Source organism: Hakea prostrata, chromosome 3 (assembly GCF_041222555.1).
Source record: "Hakea prostrata isolate BN-2017 chromosome 3, UWA_Hpros_2, whole genome shotgun sequence".
Lineage (NCBI taxonomy): Eukaryota > Viridiplantae > Streptophyta > Magnoliopsida > Proteales > Proteaceae > Hakea > Hakea prostrata.
The window spans coordinates 45550619-45569723 of record NC_142602.1 but is presented as its reverse complement, the minus strand read 5'-3'; the positions used below and the strand labels follow the sequence as shown (position 1 = coordinate 45569723).

Here is a 19105-nt window from a genome sequence, read left to right as displayed (position 1 = left end):
ACCTGGTGGCCTCCGCTACATTTTTCTGGGGTATTCTGCTACTTAAAGGGTTACAAATGTTACCATCCTCCTTCAAGGAAGACAATAGTGTCTATGGATGTCATCGTTAATGAGTTTACTCCTTATTAAACACCTCTCTAGGGGAAGACTCCAAGAGTAGAGGTGTTCTTTTCCACTTTGGATGTTCTTGTCACATATAGAGACCTACCAAATCCAATTCAGCCTCAGTTAGATGTTCAGGAAGAGATTCCTGAACAGGGGGAGCATTCGGCCAGCATTCATGTAGACATTTAGTCTTCTCTTTCCCATCTGAACCTTGTGAGGATTCTATCCAGGGGGAGACCACTCTCATCAGGCACACTATTGAGGTCTTTCAAAGGCAAATTGACCAAAGCAAGGATGTGCAGACCTATCAAAGGAAGAAAACCAATCGACAACAGCATGTAGAGAAGGTTGACAATTTGACATGTTACCTCTTTAATCTCCTAATCCAGATTCAAGTGCTGTAAGTATCCTTGAGGTGTCTTCTTCTGACCTTCCTATTGCTATTAGAAAATGAATCAGATTATGTACTCAGCATCCTATAGTTAAATACGTTTCCTATGATTCTTTATCTAACTCCTACCAAGCCTTCATATCTTCTTTATCTACTGCATTTGTTCCAAAGACTTGGCAGGAAGCTTATGCTAATAAAAATTGGAAGGCAGCAATGGTAGAGAAAATGCAGGCTATGAAGAAGAATGGTACTTGGGAGTTGGTTACTCTTCCTCCTGGGAAACAACCGGTAGGTTGTAAGTGGGTGTTTGTGATAAAATAGAACATGGATGGTTTAGTCAACCGATTGAAGGCTAGATTGGTTGCAAAAGGGTTCACTCAGACTTATGGAATTGATAATCAAGAGACCTTTGCTCCTGTTGCAAAATTGAATATAGTCAGGGTCTTATTATCAGTAGCTGTGAATCAAGATTGGGATTTACATCAATTATATGTAAAGTATGCATTTTTGCATGGAGAATTGAAAGAAGATGTTTATATGGAAATCCCACATGGATTCTTTGATAGCAAAACAAAAGGGAAGATTTGTCGGTTGAAGCGGTCAATTTATGGGTTGAAGCAATCTCCTCAGTGTTGGTTTGGACGCCTCCAAAATGCTGTGACATCGATAGGTTACAAGCAAAGTAATGCTGACCATACTCTCTTTGTGAAAAAGTCAGGAACTCACATCACGCTTCTTATAGTTTATGTAGATGACATTGACATCACTGGGAATGATGGGGTAGAAATTTAGAAGCTGAAGAGCTTCTTCGACAAGGAATTTGAGGTTAAAGATCTAGGGAAACTCAAGTATTTCCTGGGAATTGAGGTTGCTAGGTCAGAAAAAGGCATCTACTTGTCCCAACGTAAATATATCCTAGACTTACTTTCAGAATTGGGAATGTTGGGATGTAAAGCCATGAATACTCCAATTGAAGCATGTATTAAACTTAAAGAGAAAGAGGGAGTACCAGTAGATAAAGGCAGATATTAGAGGTTGGTTGGAAAATTGATTTATTTGTCTCACACCAGACCTGACATTGTTTTTTCAGTTAGCCTAGTAAGCCAGTTTATGCATGACCCATACTCGACTCATATGAATGCTGTTACTAGAATACTTTAGTAATTGAAATCCACACCAGGAAAGGGAATACTTTTGTCACCCTCATATAATTTGAAAGTGGAAGCTTATACAGATGTTGATTGGGCTAGTTCACTTGACAGAAAATCAATATCAGGTTATTGTACATTTATTGGGGGCAATCTAGTAACCTGAAGGAGTAAGAAGCAATATGTGGTGTCATTGTCTAGTACATAGGTCAAGTATAGATCTATGGTTCGAGGAGTATGTGAACTTTTATGGCTAAAGGGTCTATTAGAAGATATTGGGTTTCCTGTTACAAGTCCCATGATGTTATATTGTGACAACAAGGCTGCCATTAGTATAGCCAATAATCCAGTGCAACATGGTCGTACCAAACATATTAAGATAGATAAATTTTTGTCAAAGGAAAGTTGGAACAAGGGCTGATATGCATGCCTTTGTGAGATCTGGAGATCAAGTAGCTAACATCTTTACTAAAGGACTGAAGGAAGGAGATTTCTACCTTATTTTGAGCAAGTTGAGCATGATTAACATCTATGCCTCAACTTGAGGGGGAGTGTTGGTTGGTTCGGTTTATTTGTGGGTTGGTTTAATTATAAGTTGTGGTTCAAGTTATTTTTATTCAGTTGTTTAGTGAGGGTAAATATGTAACTTCTTATATTTCACATTATTATAAATAAGAAACTTAGTGGTCACATTGATCAACTAAGGGATTCAATTATTTCCACAGCCTAAATCTAGCGCATTACATTAATCAATCAAACCTTAGATCCTGGTTCACATCACCCCTTCTCCCCACCCCCCCCACAAAAAAAAGAAGGAAAAAAGGAAAAATAAATTTTGATTGCAAACACTATTTAGAGATTTAAATCTAGTTCTGCCTCAACTAATTGTTATTGCTTGGTGTAAAGCATATTTACTAGATTACCTATCAAACCTCCGTATTTAGTTTTAAAGAGTGTCTTTGTTATTTGAATTTTGTGTTTTGTTTAAGATTTATAGTTTCAATTTGTGAATCAGAGAATAGGTAGAGAAGAGAAGAGGCGATAGGTTAGAGAGGACAAAGAAGGACTAGTGCCCTTGGAGGCCTTATAGGAGTTGTAAGCCTCCAACTACAACAACCATAGTTGTCAAGGCGACAAGGTGATAGAAGACAATGAAAACTAGGGCGACACCAGGCAAGGCTCCAAGGTGAGACTAGGTTGCCTTGACCCAAAAAAGGGTTAGGATGCCTAGGCATTGTTTTGACAACTATGACAACAACAACAAGAAGAAGAAGCCTTGTCCCAACTAAATAGGGTCGGCTACATGGATTCTTGCCTTCCAATCAGCTTTGTTTGAGGCCATACTAGATATAAGGCCTAAGCTATGCATATCCTTTTCCACCACTTCTCTGAAGGTCCTCTTAGGTCTGCCCCTCTCTCTTCTAATTCCTTAAATCTAGATCAAATCACTTCTCTATACAGGGGCATTTACAGGCCTCCGTTCAACGTGAGTATGCCACCTCAAATGACTTTCTCGTAGTTTATCACTTGTTGCTCTCTATAATTCTAATTTGGTATTTTTCCCTACTTGTGTCTCATCTATCAACTCGATATCATTAACAAAAAGCATACATCAAGGAACCTCATCTTGAACGTCTTTAGTTAATTCATTCATTATAAATGCAAATAAATGTAGGCTTAAAGCTGATCCTTGATGTAGCCCAATTGTAATTAGGAATTCACCACCTTGTCCTCCCATCTTTTTTACGTTGTTCATTGAACCATCATACATATCTTTAACTACGTCTACGTATTTACTTGTAACATTTCTTTTCTCTGTTACTTGCCAAATTAATGCTCTACGGACTCTATCATAAACTTTTTCTAGGTCAATAAAGACCATATGAAGATCTTTCCTACACTCTCTCTACTTTTCCATAAGGCTCCTATAGGTATCAAACTGATGAGTTATAACATGAAATTGTGGGAGAGAGTAATTGCTGTCAACATATAAAGTGAAATAGGCTCTTAAGCTCTTCCATACTTCTACTGGGATTTCATCGGAATCTTGTGCCTTGCCTAATTTCATCCTCTTTAGAGCTTCTTTTATTTCAGACATCGAAATTCTTCGTATGTATGTTTGAAAATCGGGGCTATGGTGAATGGTGTAATCATTTGAATCACGAATACTTGAATTATGTTCATGTAGTAAATTAGAGAAATAGGTTTCCCATTTCTTCTTGATGTCATCATCATGTACTAATACTTTACCATTTCACTTTCAATACATCAAACATGGTCCAGATCTACTCTTCTTGTCCCTTATTTTAGCTATTCCCCCTTCCTTTGTGTCTAGTTTATTATATAACTTTTCAAACTTCTTCTTTTATGAGGTTAAGCAACTACTAAATGGTCATTGTCATGAGGAGTAAGTCCAGAGCACCATTGAAGTGAACCGGCCAAACCATACCTGTGGCAATTGCTGCAAACCATATAGAGACTTCTTGGATGACACCATATCACTCTCCCCTTGAGCAACAGATTCAGGAGGTAGCTCCTTATAAGCTTCCTCATAAAGATAACCATTGATGAAAGCTTTCCTAATATCAAGCTAACATAGAGGCCATGAAATATAGAAGCTAAAGAGATCAAAATCCTTCTGATGTCTTCTTAGCAACAGGAGAAACAGTCTCCAAGTTGTCCACAGGATACACCTGAGCATACCCTTCTATTACTAGTCTAGCCTTCAAACGAGCAAGACTCGCATCAGGGTTAACTTTCACAACAAACACCCATCGACATCCAATGGCCTTCCAATGGGCAGAGGCACCAAATCCCAAGTATGATTGTCATGTAAAGCAAACGATTCTTCCATCATGGGCAGCTGTCCATTTTGTACTGGACAAGGTTTCTCCAACAGACTTAAGGAGAGGGTAATTTTGAATGGTAGATAAACAAGCATGAAATATTGAACACAACTCCGAGTGCCCTTGTGAAGGCAACTATGACATCAAGGGAACGGAGGAGGGGAATGATTTACCATCAGATCTAAGGAGGAAGAAGGCGTTGGTGGAGAAGCAGCATCCGGTTACTAACGTGTGTACTTTTGAAGCATCCATTTGATCAGCTGGAATTCGAGGACAAACAGTATCCTGTGAAATAGTAGTCTGAATAACGATGACTGGGATATCATCATGAAGGGTAGAAATATGAACATCAACAGAATAAGGTGTTGGCTCAAAGAAGAAAACATCAGTAGAGACAAAATATTCTTTAAGTTAGATGAATAACACCGATAGCCTTTCTGAGTATGAGTGACCCACAAACATACTGTCACACCCCACCTGCCGGTCTTGGTTACCCACCCGACAACCCGTGGGAGCGAATTGTCACAGGATCCACGGTCTTACCATCAATAATAATAAATGCAAGTAATAGATAATCATGAGCAAGAATAAGTGCAATAATTAATAGAAAGATTACAGGAGTCCAAATACTCCAATAAAGTAATAAAGGAAATAATCAATGATAAAAAAGAATAAAGAGTTCAGCGGAAGAATAACTAAATAAGTTTATTTCCTGTTTCTTTCTCTAAAGCTAAAAACTGAGACTCAAGTTTATCAAGGAAAGGGGTTCTCCAGTTCTTCTCATAGTTGTCACGGCGACGAGGCGATGCGAGGCGGTTTTAGCTAGTTGGGGCGTTGAGTCGACGAGGCGCCCTCTGAGGCGCTTTTGAGGCGGTCGATGCGTTTTAAGTGGAATTTTTACTTTTTAGTGTACATCTCATACACTAATTCATTATAAACATATCTTATATATAATAAAAAAAACTAATATTAGCCATTTAGCCTACCACAAGTCATCCAACATACACAAACCATACATAGTAGGTCCTAAATAAATTTCAAGTATCATACTATCATTAACAAGAATAAAGATACGATAAAATGTAACTAAATAGTAAACACATAGATACATGAGCAAAACAAATAAACATTAGACAACATACCTTTATTAAATGCCACCAACACTAGCACCACCTACAACTCCACGGCTCCACCTCCACCAGCACCTACAACTCCACCTCTTCTACATTGTTGAGCTGTAGCCAAATATCCTCACAAGTAAAAGAAGAAAATGAAACAAAGCATATTATATCTAAATAGAAAGTTTTAAATATTTAAGCAAACAGTCCCACTTACCAACACACCCATATCTAAAAACTAAAGTCCAAATCCCAAATATACCAACACACCCATATCCAAAATTCCCAATAAAAATCCACAATCCATATCCAAAATTCCCAATAAAAAAGTATAAGTCAGCTAGTCATAATCATCATCAAGTAAATTGGTAGCAAGTGGGAGATCTTCTCGAACTTGCTGTTGCTCCAAAGAGGTAGACCCCAAACCAAAATCATCTGCAATGTTCTCATCATCATGCAAATCTTCCTCTTCTTCCATGTCTCCATCAGACTCATAGTCATGTTCCTCAACCTCCCTCTCCAAAGACCTGCGACGTGAGTAACATATACTAACTCCACCAGATGCTGATCCACTTGGTTGACATCTCCTCGGTCTATTCTAGCCCTCAAGTGATGAAGATGCCCTTATAGCTCTATCAACAGTGCTCCAAGTAAGATCACCCTCAGGATGGAATAAATCATTAGGCTGATTAACCATCCACTCACTGCTCCAGTCAAGCTCATCAAGGAGTAGTGGATCGTAATTTCTACTCTTTAATCGCCTTTCATTGAACCTTTCTTGAAGACGACGATTGTACTAAACAAAAGCTAGATCATTCAACCTCTCATGTTCCAGCCTATTCCTCTTCTTGGTGTGAATCCGAATTCATGAGCAATTGAAAAGAATCCCAAGTCATTCTTGTAAATTTAAATTTAAAAATGTTTTATATACTTGAATCACTTAATACTTACAAACTCAAATGTGCTCCAATTCCGTTCACAACCAGAGGAAGAACAAAAAAGGCCTAGTATCCTCCGTGCAATCTTTGTAAGCTCAAAAGCAATTCCTCCATGTGTATCCCACCATGTAACTATAGTATTAAAAAAAAAAAGATTAACATAATAGGTAGAGTTACAAACCAAATAAGTATAACTAAAAATAAAATATACAAGTAAAAACTTACGAGGACTCATACTTGTAGTTGTACGTTGTCTGATAACCATAGCTGTGGAGAAAGGACCTCTACTTGGCTTGTAGTCACTTACCCAATGCAATGTATTATCTTGTTGATGTGCATCAGGCACTAGTCTTTCAACAACTTCATTGAAAGAAGTTTGGAGAGAAGTGATCAACTCATAATCATCTACATCATCTAAGTAGTAGAACTTCCCAGGATTCAAAAAAAAGGCTGCACCATATAGAGGTCTCTTCATCTGACACTCCCATCGCTTATCAATGATTTGTATGACTTTTTTCCAGAGTCGTTCTTTGCCTAAAAAATTGTCTTTTATTCTTCTCTTAGCCTCTTGCATGGCAATGCGGGTCTTTTATCAGCATCCACAATCCTCAATACAATCATAAGAGGTTGTGATGCTCTAATACAATCCTCCACAGCATGCCAAAATGCTGTAGAAAAAGTTGTTTTAGCTACTTTCTTCCTTGTTTCTGTCTTGGACAAATTGGAATTTGTCCACTTCTCAGAAATGAATAAGTGCCTTAAATCATCCTTGTGTTTTAATAAGCTTTGCAATGTCAAGAATGAAGTGGCAAACCTACTCACTGCAGCCCTCACAAGATCCATGCCTTTTGTCTTCTGTCTCAAGGCCTCCAGCAATCTTGTGTGCCTATAAATGAAAGTGGTAATTCTCTTCCCATGAATTATCACTTTCTTATGTTGTTTCAAATTCCCAACGTCCTCTAGCATCAAATCAAGACAATGGGTTGCACAAGGAGTCCAACATAATCTAGTCCTCTTCTCCATTAATAATGCCCTGCTGTTGCTTTGTAATTTGGGGCATTATTACATGCTCTTCCCTAATTTCTTCAACTTTGCTATCCAATAACTGAAAAAGCATGTTTGCATCTTGCACCTGGCTAGATGCATCCACAGAACCAAGGAAGAATGTTCCCTCTAGACAATTGACAAGAAAATTGATGAGATGCCTACCCTTTTTGTCAGTCCACCCATCAAACATGAGTGTGTATCCATACATCCTCCAATACTTTTCATAACTTTTCCTCATCTCCATTGTCCTTTCTTTTGCACTTTTCAACAAAGGCACCCTGACTTCATGGTAACTTGGGGGCTTATACCCAGAACCATATTGTGCAATAGACTCGACCATCACCTCAAAGCTTTTAGCTTTAACTGCATTGAATGGAATGCCACACTGATACATCCAATCAGCAATGTGGTTATCCACTCGCTTCTTTTCTTCAGGAGATCTCATTCTATTCAAAACGGTTGTTTGAGTAGCACCCTTAGCCCTCCTTTCTGCAACAAGTTCTTCAGGAGTGCGTCTAACATGCATATCCATGGGACCCCTTACTGGTGCCTTATTAAGGGTACTTTTCAGTCTCTTTGATGCAGTCCCAGAGCTTGGTATCTTGGAGCACACCTCAACCTCAGACCCTACACTAGGTAATGTACCTCCTCCAGTAGAGGGCCTAGAGGCAGGAATAGGATGTTCTTCTCCAATTTGAATGTCATCATACTCATTATCCAAGTCAGTAACAACAATCCTCTTTTTATTTTTCACCAACACTGCATTCATCTCTTGGGCAATTGCTGCAATGGTCTTGATGCACTTCACAACTTCCCCATATCCACCCACTAGATGTTGCTTCAATCTTTTAATTCCTCCTTTAAAGTTTTTGTTGCACAAACTGCATCTGATTGTATTCCTATCAGCAACATCTGGCCAATACCCATATTTCCACCTTGGGTCATTTGACTTGGCCTTTCTCTTTGGGTTTTTTGAGGGATCATAGGCTTCACCCCCACTAGGAATAGGCTGACTAGAAGCAGCCGCGTGATTATCACTTGAGGGCCTTGAGGTCATTTTAAATAACTAGTAAATATCTACAATAAAAACATGAAACATAGTTACATACACATATAATCAGCCAAAATTAAAAGCAATAATAAAGTTGATAATGATACCATATAATTTTAATTTTGCACCATGCCACACGGCCCACACCACAATAAAAATTCTATGCATTCATCTAATCATCTCACTTCATGATAAATTGATAATCAAGCTTCTAAATCAAAGAGAATGAATCGAAAAAATACATTGAAGCTAATAAACAACAATAATCAGTAGGCTAATCACAATAAATGCCATTTTATGAGAATACAATCACTGCTGAAACCTCACCTAGTGGCCCATCACATGATTCACATCAACTGATCTTGAAAAATATATATAAAAAATTGCAAAGGGACCATTTAAATCTAAGAGAAACCTACAAAAACCTCCCTGAAGCTTAGGCAAGGAAAGAATTCATCGGCTGGACTTGAAGTACCAAGTTGTTGAACTATCAAAAAAAACCAAACAACAAAAGAAAAACAGAGACACACGTACACCAGATAAGAAAAAAATCATTACAATGATACAATCAGTTAGATGAAACAGTGATGGAACAAATTCAACAAAGAAGAATCGTTACAAATAAAAAAAATAAAATGCAGATACACCAAATAGCAGCTCTGAACTATGCAATCAGGTGCAATTTGCAAGTCATAAACTCACAGAAATGGTGAGCAAAGCTACCGACGACATATAACTACATATGTAACATAGCTACAACGCAAGAAGAAAAAAACAAACAAAAAAGCATTTCGGTGACTTACCGTTTCCTGAGATGGTGATCAGAGTGATCGGAAGCTGCTGCAACTTGGTCGTTGACTCGCTGCAAGCTTGCAAGGCTGCAACCGCAATAGTGGGTTGCACAGTGAACAAAATGGATTTAGGAAAAAAAATAAAAATTAATGATCAGTTGCAGAAGGAAAAAAGAAGAAGAGCATTCCGGCGACTTACCGTTGCCTGAGATGGTGACCAAAGTGATTGGAAGCTGCTGCAACTTGGTCGCTGACTCATTGCAAGCCTACAAGGATGCAACCGCAACAGTGGGTCGCACGGTGAACAAAATTGATTTAGGAAAAAAATTAATGATCAGTTGCAGAAGGAAACAAAAAAAAAAGGCATTCTGACGACTTACTGTTGCCTGAGATGGTGATCAGCGTGACCGGAAGTTGCTGCAACTTGGTTGCTGACTCGCTACAAGCCTGCAAACCACAACAGTGGGTCGCACGGTGAACAAAATGAATTTAGGGAAAAAAATAATGATCAGTTGCAGAAGAAAGAAGAAGAAAGAGCATCACACGATGGCATGCTGCTGCTCTGGAGGTTGTTGCCGCCGGAGGTTGGTCGCTGCAAGCCTGCAACTGAGATACGGTGGAGTTTTGGTTGATGAAAAACAAAAATCGAGTCCAGAATCTTCAGATGGTTGTCGCCGGTGACGCTGGCTGTCGCCGGTGATGACGTTGGCTGTTGCCGGTGATGACACTGGCTGTTGCAGGTGTCACTGGTGTCGTCGGTGTCATTGGTGGTTGGTGTCGGAGTCGGAGACGAAGAGAGTAGCAGAGAGTAGAGAGGTTAGGGGTTAGGGCTCGTTATCGATCGAGTATGCGAGTCTCAAATGGATTTCAATCTCGTTTTTTAATTTTTTTTAATTAATTTAATGCTAAAAATGATAATATGCAACACCTATATAACAATTCACCCCTTAGATTCTTTCCGATTGGAATCTACTTTTCAAATTATTTTTTACCTTTGATTTGGAATAAAAGAAATTACAATTTCTAAAACCCAAAAAGTCAGTCGCCTAGTGTAATATTGCGTCCGAGTCGTCTGAGGCGACGACTCGGAGACGCCTCAGAGCCGAGTCGACCGCCTTATTGACATTGCCTGAGGCGATGGTCGCCACAAGCCCTTCATTACCGCTAGGCTAGGCGACGCCTTGACAACTATGGTTCTTCTCCAGACGGTCAACAAAATGTCTGGTAACCTGTCTCCTCTGTCCATCAATGGGTGCTATAAGCGCACTCTATGCATCTGCCGGAGCTCCCGCACAAGCTATCTCCATCTCCTATTGATGGTGCCACATCTTCATTTGAGAGGGGTCTTTCATACGGATCACCTCCAACTTCCGTCGCTGTGTAATTGTTTGTGCAGTTTATATAATACATACAAGAAAAAGGAATGAGTTCTGACAAACTCAGTAAGGATAACATAATTCTCATCCATATGTCAACACAACCAGCAATGCATATATGATATGTATGATATATAAAAGTATGAATGCTACTAAGATCTAACTATGCAAGTCTCTATCAGTCGACATTCTTTAAGATATACACCAGCCCTCCTCTAGGTAGGTCTAGTCACTCTGATCCCTCACGGACTGATTACCTCTATTGGGATCCTGGGTAAAGGGGTAAGTCCACACCTGGCACAATCCATGGCTGGGGTTTAAGCCAACACTCTTTTACCACGACCATTGGTATGAGTATTGGCGCATGTCGGGGTTTCTAATCTAATGCAAGTCATACTGGTAACACACTACATGATGTCCAGATACTTCCCCTATGGCGCCAACCAACTCGGTTCCATATCCTTCGCAACCTAGGAATGAGAACCCTCACGGATTGGCTACCGCTATTGGACTCCACTCCCTAACCCTATGGTCATCCACATATTGTTGGGGCGGAAAGCTCTTATGACTCCTCACGACACCGGGTCCGCTCCTTGGACGTCCATGAGCCCAACTCTAACGTATGCAACCCTACCATTGCATGAACAACAGTGGACTACTGAATCTCTACATGGACTGGTTACCGCTGTAGGATGAATCAGAGTCACGTCATCATCGTCACGGGTCATCCGGCTTCAATTCCCTTACCAAAAGGGTAATAGTATGTGGGGTACCTAGTCATGCAATTCTAGATTCCCTATGTTTGTCATCCAGTAGTCATGATAGTGCTGGAGGTATCAGTGAGCATGTGTCCCATACCACAGCCCTCTGATATCTCAAGCCAAGATATCCTAATGGAATACCCTTTCCATCATAACCACAATCCATCAATCACCATCATACCACAACCATAATTGATAAAATACATACAAGAACATTACTAACAACAAGTATACAATAAGATCAACATGCTTATTACAGTTACAGCAAGATATACAATTAAAGAATAGTAAAGGACACTGATCTAGCATGTTCAAGTCATTGCATAAAGATAAGAATGTATATCCTTACCTATAATTACGTAAAAGCTCTTTAAAATGCAATCCACAAAAAATTATAAGACTTTCAGTAGAAACAGAGAACACTTATAAACAGTTTTACAAGATCATGTAAGCCAAATGAGTCAAATCGGATTAAAGCCAAAAGCCACATACTCACTGTAATGCAGCCAGTCGCAAGCCAAGCGACCGCCTTGAGCAACTGCCCCAAAAATAGACTACTCAAATCCGAAACTCAGGCTTTTGATCATCTGTTTCAATCCGGTTTTGGGATGATCTTAATTCGAATTTTGAACCTAACATGCTTATAACCAAGGGGTAAAACGAAACCCTATAATTAACGCAGATCTTTCACCCAAAATCCTCCCCTTGATTAGATCCATCTTTTTTACGAAAGTAGGGTTTCGTTTTTGGATAGGATCTCATCAAGAACATTAAAAAAGGGATACCATAACAAAAGGATTATGAACAACCAAAAAAGGAACAGAACTACACTATTCAATAACTGAAGAAAGAGACTGAATGAATGGAGATTCACTTACCTTAACCAGATTAGCAAGAATAGGAGGGAAAATGTTCCAGATCACTAACAACACTTCGCCCACTTTCAAGCATGTCTCCACTGCCGCCTAATCGCCCAAAATAGCAATCCTGAATATAATAATGTGTCAATAGGGCGAGGGTTGCTATTTATAACGAACAGGGGGAAAATTAGGGTATTTTCCCACAAGTAGAACCTGACGGTCGCTTGGGGTGGTCACTTGGTTCAATCAACCGCCTTAAGCAACCGTCCCCTAGTATATTGCTATACAAGGGTACTTTGCTCAAGGGGTTGAAACCCAAACACAACCTAATCCTAATCAACACATGGGAGAGGTCTTACTTTCATTCCAGACGTTTCCAAGCACCACATGCCTTCTACCAGAGGTCCAACTTCCAAGTAAGGCAGGTTCTTCATCAAGAGAATCCAGATCCATGGGTTTAGGGTATGGATCATGGACTTTTATCTGGACACTCCACAAATTAACCCGACTAGACCTTCGGGTTCTCGGACCTGCAATACGGATTCCAGGTTAGAAATACGGGGGTTGTTACACATACATTATGGAGCTCTAGTATCAAATTTAGATAACCGAGGAAGAAGATCACAAACAAAACAGGTACTCTCAAACACACAAGGAGGTAAAACAAACTGGGAAGCAGATGGAAACAAAGTTAAGTGAATTTCCCCTTCAAAACAAAAGATGCCATACGGTTAATAAGAAAATAGGCGGTCAACACTGAATCAAAAATATTTAGGTGCCTTCACTTCAAACAACAAAGAATAAGCTACTTCCTGTCTACTACACCATTTTGTTGTGGGCTGTATGCAGTAGAAGACAATATTCAAAATCTTTTCTTGTCTCAATGTCTTGACAAGGTCGAGACAACCGAGATACCAAGACAACGTCTCATGCGTGCAATCCTTAGTTATGTAGTTTGTATTTAACAAGAGGCATAAAATAGTGCAATGTAGAGGTGTCAAAGTACTTGAACCATATGCATCAAGGGGCATATTGAGAAGCATATGCATTATGCATTTTCATGCATCATGATTGAGGAAACCAAATGAACCAGGGGCAAGTTGAGATAACCTTACAAGAAGCGGTGAGGTAAGATCCCCTGAGGTGCAATCCTTAATAGCAGAGAGACTTGCACCATATTTTATTTTATTTTATTTTTTGGTGTGTGTGTGTGCTAGGAGGCATAAGTTCTTAATACAGGCTAAATAACGTATATAACCAAATGTTTTTAACATCCGTGCTTGCTCTTGAGGCTTTCCTCACTTGTTTGGAAGGTACAATACTAATTGTCTCGCTTTATGCCTACAACATTTCAAGGCTCTTGTCTAGAAATAATTTTGATGATTTACTTGATTTTTGTTGGTAAAAATCTGATTATTGTTTTCATTTTTAAGGAAGTTAGGCGTATCATATTCTTCAGATTAATGCAATACTTTTCTTAATATCCGTAAGTATTTTTGTTTCTCATGAGAGAATTATTGAATTTGAGCTTGCTCTATTGAATGGATGTACTACTTTTTGTAGGTTGGTGCTGGACTTCCCGTAATAACAACTCTAAACCGCATAATTGCATCTGGGGACCACATCCATCATATTATTGGGATTTTGAGTGGTACTGATTCTTTCTATCATTTCTTTTCTGGATTAAACGTTTGTGGAACTGTTTCATCTGGATTTATCTTTTATGGTATATTGTTAGGTACACTTGGGTATGTTATGAGTGAACTAGAGGAAGGAAAACCATTCAGCCATGTCGTGAAGGCTGCAAAATCTCTAGGTTATACTGAACCAGGTCAGTTGATTAGCTATTTAAAGAATTATGTCTGTGAAGTTTGTTTGCACTGTATGTACAAGTATCTTATGTCACACCCCACCCGCCGGTCTCGGTTACCCGCCCGACAACCCGTGGGAGTGATCCGTCATAGGATCCACAGTTTTAGTGTATCAACAATAATAAATACAAATAAAGACAATTAAGAGCAATAATAGTTCAATAAATGAATTAACAGGTTACAGGAGTCCAAATACTTCAATAAAAATAATCAATGAAAGAATAATGAATTAAAATGAATACGAGTTCAGCGGAAGCAATCAGAAAGAGTTATATTATTTTCTTTCCAGTTTCCTTTTCTAAGGCTAAATAATGTTTCTCATGAATATAAAAAAAAGGCGTCCTCCAATTCTTCTCTATTCGCTGAGCGAAATGTTTAACCACTTTCCGTCTCTGTCCATCAATAGGTGCGATAAGCGCATTCCATGCACTCGCAGGAGTTCCCGCACAGGCTATCTCCATTTCCCATTGCCGGTGCCACATCCTCTTCATACGGGAAGGTTCCTTCATAGGAAACCAGTCCATCTTCCGACACACTTCCTCCATTTGTGCAGGCTAATAAAACATATACAAATAAAGGAGTGAGTTCTAGAGAACTCAGTAAGAACAATTACAATTCCCATCCAAATATCCAATAAATAAAAAATGCATAAATGATATGAATGAGTGCTAAGTATGAATGATACTATGATTCTAACTATGCAAGTCTCTAACAGTTGACATGCTTTAAGATATACACCAACCCTCCTCTGGGTAAGTCTAATCACTCTGATCCGGCAAGGACTGGTTACCTCTGTAGGGATCCTGGGTAAAATGGAAAGTCCACACCTGGCTCTCAAACCATGGCTGGGGTTAAGTCAACACTCTCTCACCACGACCATTTGGTGCATGTCGGGGTTTCTAATCCAATGCAAGGTCATACAGGTAACATGTCTACATGATGTCCAGATACATCCTCTATGGCACCAACCAACTCGGTTCAGTATCCTTCGCAACCTAGGAATGAGAATCCTCACGGACTGGCTACCGCTATTGGACTTCATTCCCTAACCCTATGGTCATCCACATATTGTTGGGGCGGAATGCTCTCATGACTCCTCACGACACCAGGTCCGTTCCTTGGACGTCCATGAGTCCAACCCTAACATATGCAACTCTACCATTTATATGACTAACAATGGACCAACATCACATCACTGTCATCACGGGTCATCCGGTTTCAATCCCCCTACCGAAAGGGTAGTAGCATGTGGGGTACCTAGCCATGCAATTCTAGACTCTACCTAAGAATGTCATCTAATGGTTATGACAGTGTTGGAGACATCAGCAGGCATGTGTCCCATTTCACAGCCTCCTGATATCCCAAGCTAAGATATCACAGAGGAATACCTCATCCATCAAAACCACATACCAACCATCATCAGCATATAACAATCATAACCAACAAAGTATATATGTAAACAAGATAAACAGCAACAATATAACAAGATCAACATGTAGAACATGATTACAGCAGCATATCAAATGAAAGGCTACTACTAACAAACATTGTAGTAGCATGTTTAAGTCTATTCATAAAGATAGGATTGAATGTCCTTACCTGCATATAAGTAAATCGTTTGTAAAACGGAATCCGTAAATTATATAAGACTTTCTCTTCAAACAGAGACCACCTATATACAGGGTTACAATAATGTATAAGTCAATTGAATCAATTTGGATCAAAACCAAAAGTCAGTTGGCACTGTTTACCAGCCGGTCGCTCGTGCCAGTCGCTTAGGTTGAGCGACTGCCACCAGTGACCGGCCCAAAAACAGAGTGTTTCAATCCAAAACTCAGGCTTCTAATCACCCGTTTTCAATCCGGATTTCGAGTGATCATGGCCTAAATCTCGAACCTAACACTCCCATAACCACTGGGTGACAAGAAACCTAACAAACACCATAAATAAATTACCCATAACTCTCCCCTTGACTGGATCTATCCTTTTCATGAAAGCAAGGTTTCGTTTTTGGATGAATCACATCAAGAAGATTGGAAAGAGAATTACAATTGATCCAAGGGTAACCACCATGATGAGGGGATGGGTTAACACGAAATTGAAAGACAAAGGAGATAAAGGATGAAGGGTGAATCCATTACCTCACTTCAGAATACCAGATGCAGGGAAGGATTGATCTCCAGATCACTGCCAGCACTTCAAATCCGCTTTCGGCACTTCTCCGCAGCCGTCTAACCTCCAAAAACGGTAACCACGAATAAAATATTCGTAAATTGGACGAGGTTACCTTTTATAGAAGTCAGGGGGTAAAATAGGGCAAAACCCCGAAAATAGACCATGCGGTCGCTCTAGGCGGTCGCTTGGTTTGATCGACCGCCACTAGCAACCGCCCCCATGTATTTTGCCATACAAGGGTGTTTTTGCTAGGGGGTTGATATCCAAGTACAAACTAGCCCTAAAGAAGAGATGGGGGAGATCTTACCTTCATTACGGACATCTCAAGACATCACTTGACTTCCAGAAGTCCAACTACCAAGCAAGGCAGGCTCTTCAGACAGAGGATCCAGATCCATGGGTCCAGGGTATGGATCATGGACTTCTATCTGGACGCTCCACAACTTTACCAGACTAGACCTCCGGGTTCTCGGACGTGCAATACGGATCTCGGGTTAGAAATACGGGGGTTGTTACATCTTACCTCTAGTGTTAAGAAAAGGTAGATAGTAATGTGCTGTAATATGCTTTTAATATGGAACTGAACTTGAACTTTGGACAGAATTCAGGGATAGGGAAATGGGGCAAGTTAAAGGAACTTTTGTGTTAGATCCTTCAAAATGTAGTCATGTTCAATTCCTTTGACGATAAGTGGATTTGGGTTGTAACTGATAACAGTAATTTTTTAGCCAGTATTTCATTATATTTTTCTGAGGGGCCAAACTGATAGAGCTCTCTTTCTCCAGCTAATGGTAGTATCTGCTCACAAGAAACCTCAAGTGAGCTTGAGATCCAGTGAGCCCTAGCTCATATAGAAGTTGTTGAAACTTCGTCAGCACACCGCCTTCTGGGCTAGGAAACCTGATTTCTTAGTGTCAGCCAGAGAAGAAATCACCTGCCCAGGTAAATAACCCCTACTGTCTTTCTCCATCCTGATGTAGCTCTTACCCTGATTTATTCCATCTACCCCCATAGTTCTCTCTGCCCCTGTTAAGGTCTATCTCTATCACCCTCACTTAACTCATGTTGCAACCTTCCATATCCCTCCTTCAAATCCAGGACTCTACCATCTCCAACGTTTCCTAGCACTGCAGGAAAGTAGCACGCCCACAACCCCTGGAAAATTTGATTTTCCTCAACTGTGAATTTTGCACACTGTGCCATTGAATTTCTCATTCTGATTATTTATCTATTTTAAAGGTTCTCATTTTTTTAGTATTTAATTCACTCAACTTTCCCCGAAAAAACTTTATTGGACGTGACTTTCATAATTTAACATCTAACCAAACAGGGTGTTTTGAGGCAAGAGATATGTTTAAAATAATGATTATTTATCATTCAATGCTCCAAACATGCAATACAGATGGCAATTAATATCCTATCCTAAGCACCAAAATGTTTCCTCTTCTCGACCTTATTCATGTTGGCCTTGTCATGCTTGCCAACTGGAAGATCAATAAGTGTGTACCAGAACTGAATTCTTACAAAGGATTAGGGAGAAATAGAATTCAGTAATCCAAGAGAAGAAAACGTAAGTATATATGCATCAAGAGAAGAAAATGTCAGTATATATGCATCTGTTCACTTGTATGAGGTGAACTTGCAATTAGAGATGTCAACTTTTTGATAGTTTCTATTTCCTCTTGTGTTGAAATATGTACTTGTTTGTGTAATCTAGACTCTTTGTTTAATTAGGTACATCTTCTCTGATAAATAGCCAATTAATAACTCCCGTAGTTTTTTGCATAATCATTTACCTTGTCCCACTTTGTGGAGTTCCTTTTTCTTCTTTTTTTTAATATTTTGAAGGGGCTGTTAAAGATCCAGCTTCTAAGCTGTGTTAATGTAGATATGGTTATCTATTGAACCCAGATTCTTTGCCTTGCACCCTAATTATCCCTCATTTATGTCTCTTATCTATTTGATTATTCATCACCGTTTTCATGCGATGGAAAATAACATTATATATTTCATAATAAACTTTGTTACTTCTTGGTATATTTTGTGATGCAGTTATGTACTAATGTGATCAACTTAGTTATGCTGCTATATTTTTCCCATCATTCCTACATCTTGAAATCGCGCTTCCGCTCTTTGTGGAATTTAGTTTGTCTTTACTGTTTATTCTTTCTTTTCATAGATCCACGTGATGACCTTGGTGGAATGGATGTTGCGAGAAAGGTTTGTACATTTTTAACTTTTGCTAATCAAAGTAGAATCTACCTATGCTGAGGCAGGTGAAAGCCCTTGATGATTTACATCCCTTTACAAACAAGTTAATTGCATTTTGCCCTGAGCAAAATTTGTTGATTTATATGGAGTGTCCAACCATGCAGAGTCTGGAACCTGCTTCAAGTACAGAAGGATAGTCAATTCATCTTTATTACACTCTACATGTAATTTTAATTCATTCGCGACAAAATAATACTTGGCCTCTGGGAATAAGCTATTCCAAATGCAAATAGATGATTGCCATGCGAAGTTTTGACTTGTCAGACTTCACATGGAAGCTATCTTAAAAAACTTCTCTCTCTTTCCAAAGTGTAGGAAATGCATCTCCACTTTTTGTGTCCCTTGCAGCTAAAAAG

General features: G+C 39.4%; 1 protein-coding gene across 4 annotated transcripts in view; it reads left to right on the top strand.

Moving 5' to 3' along the window:
* The window catches only part of LOC149022347 (Glyceraldehyde-3-phosphate dehydrogenase-like family protein), a 69882-nt gene that overhangs the window by 30090 nt on the left and 20687 nt on the right, over window positions 1-19105 (top strand). For all 4 annotated transcript variants that reach the window (XM_089150473.1, XM_089150475.1, XM_089150476.1 and 1 more), the window contains exons 6-8: window positions 13996-14083; window positions 14171-14263; window positions 18658-18698. In XM_089150473.1, the coding sequence (XP_089006599.1) occupies window positions 13996-14083; window positions 14171-14263; window positions 18658-18698 (222 nt within the window). The remainder of the gene's footprint in view (window positions 1-13995; window positions 14084-14170; window positions 14264-18657; window positions 18699-19105) is intronic.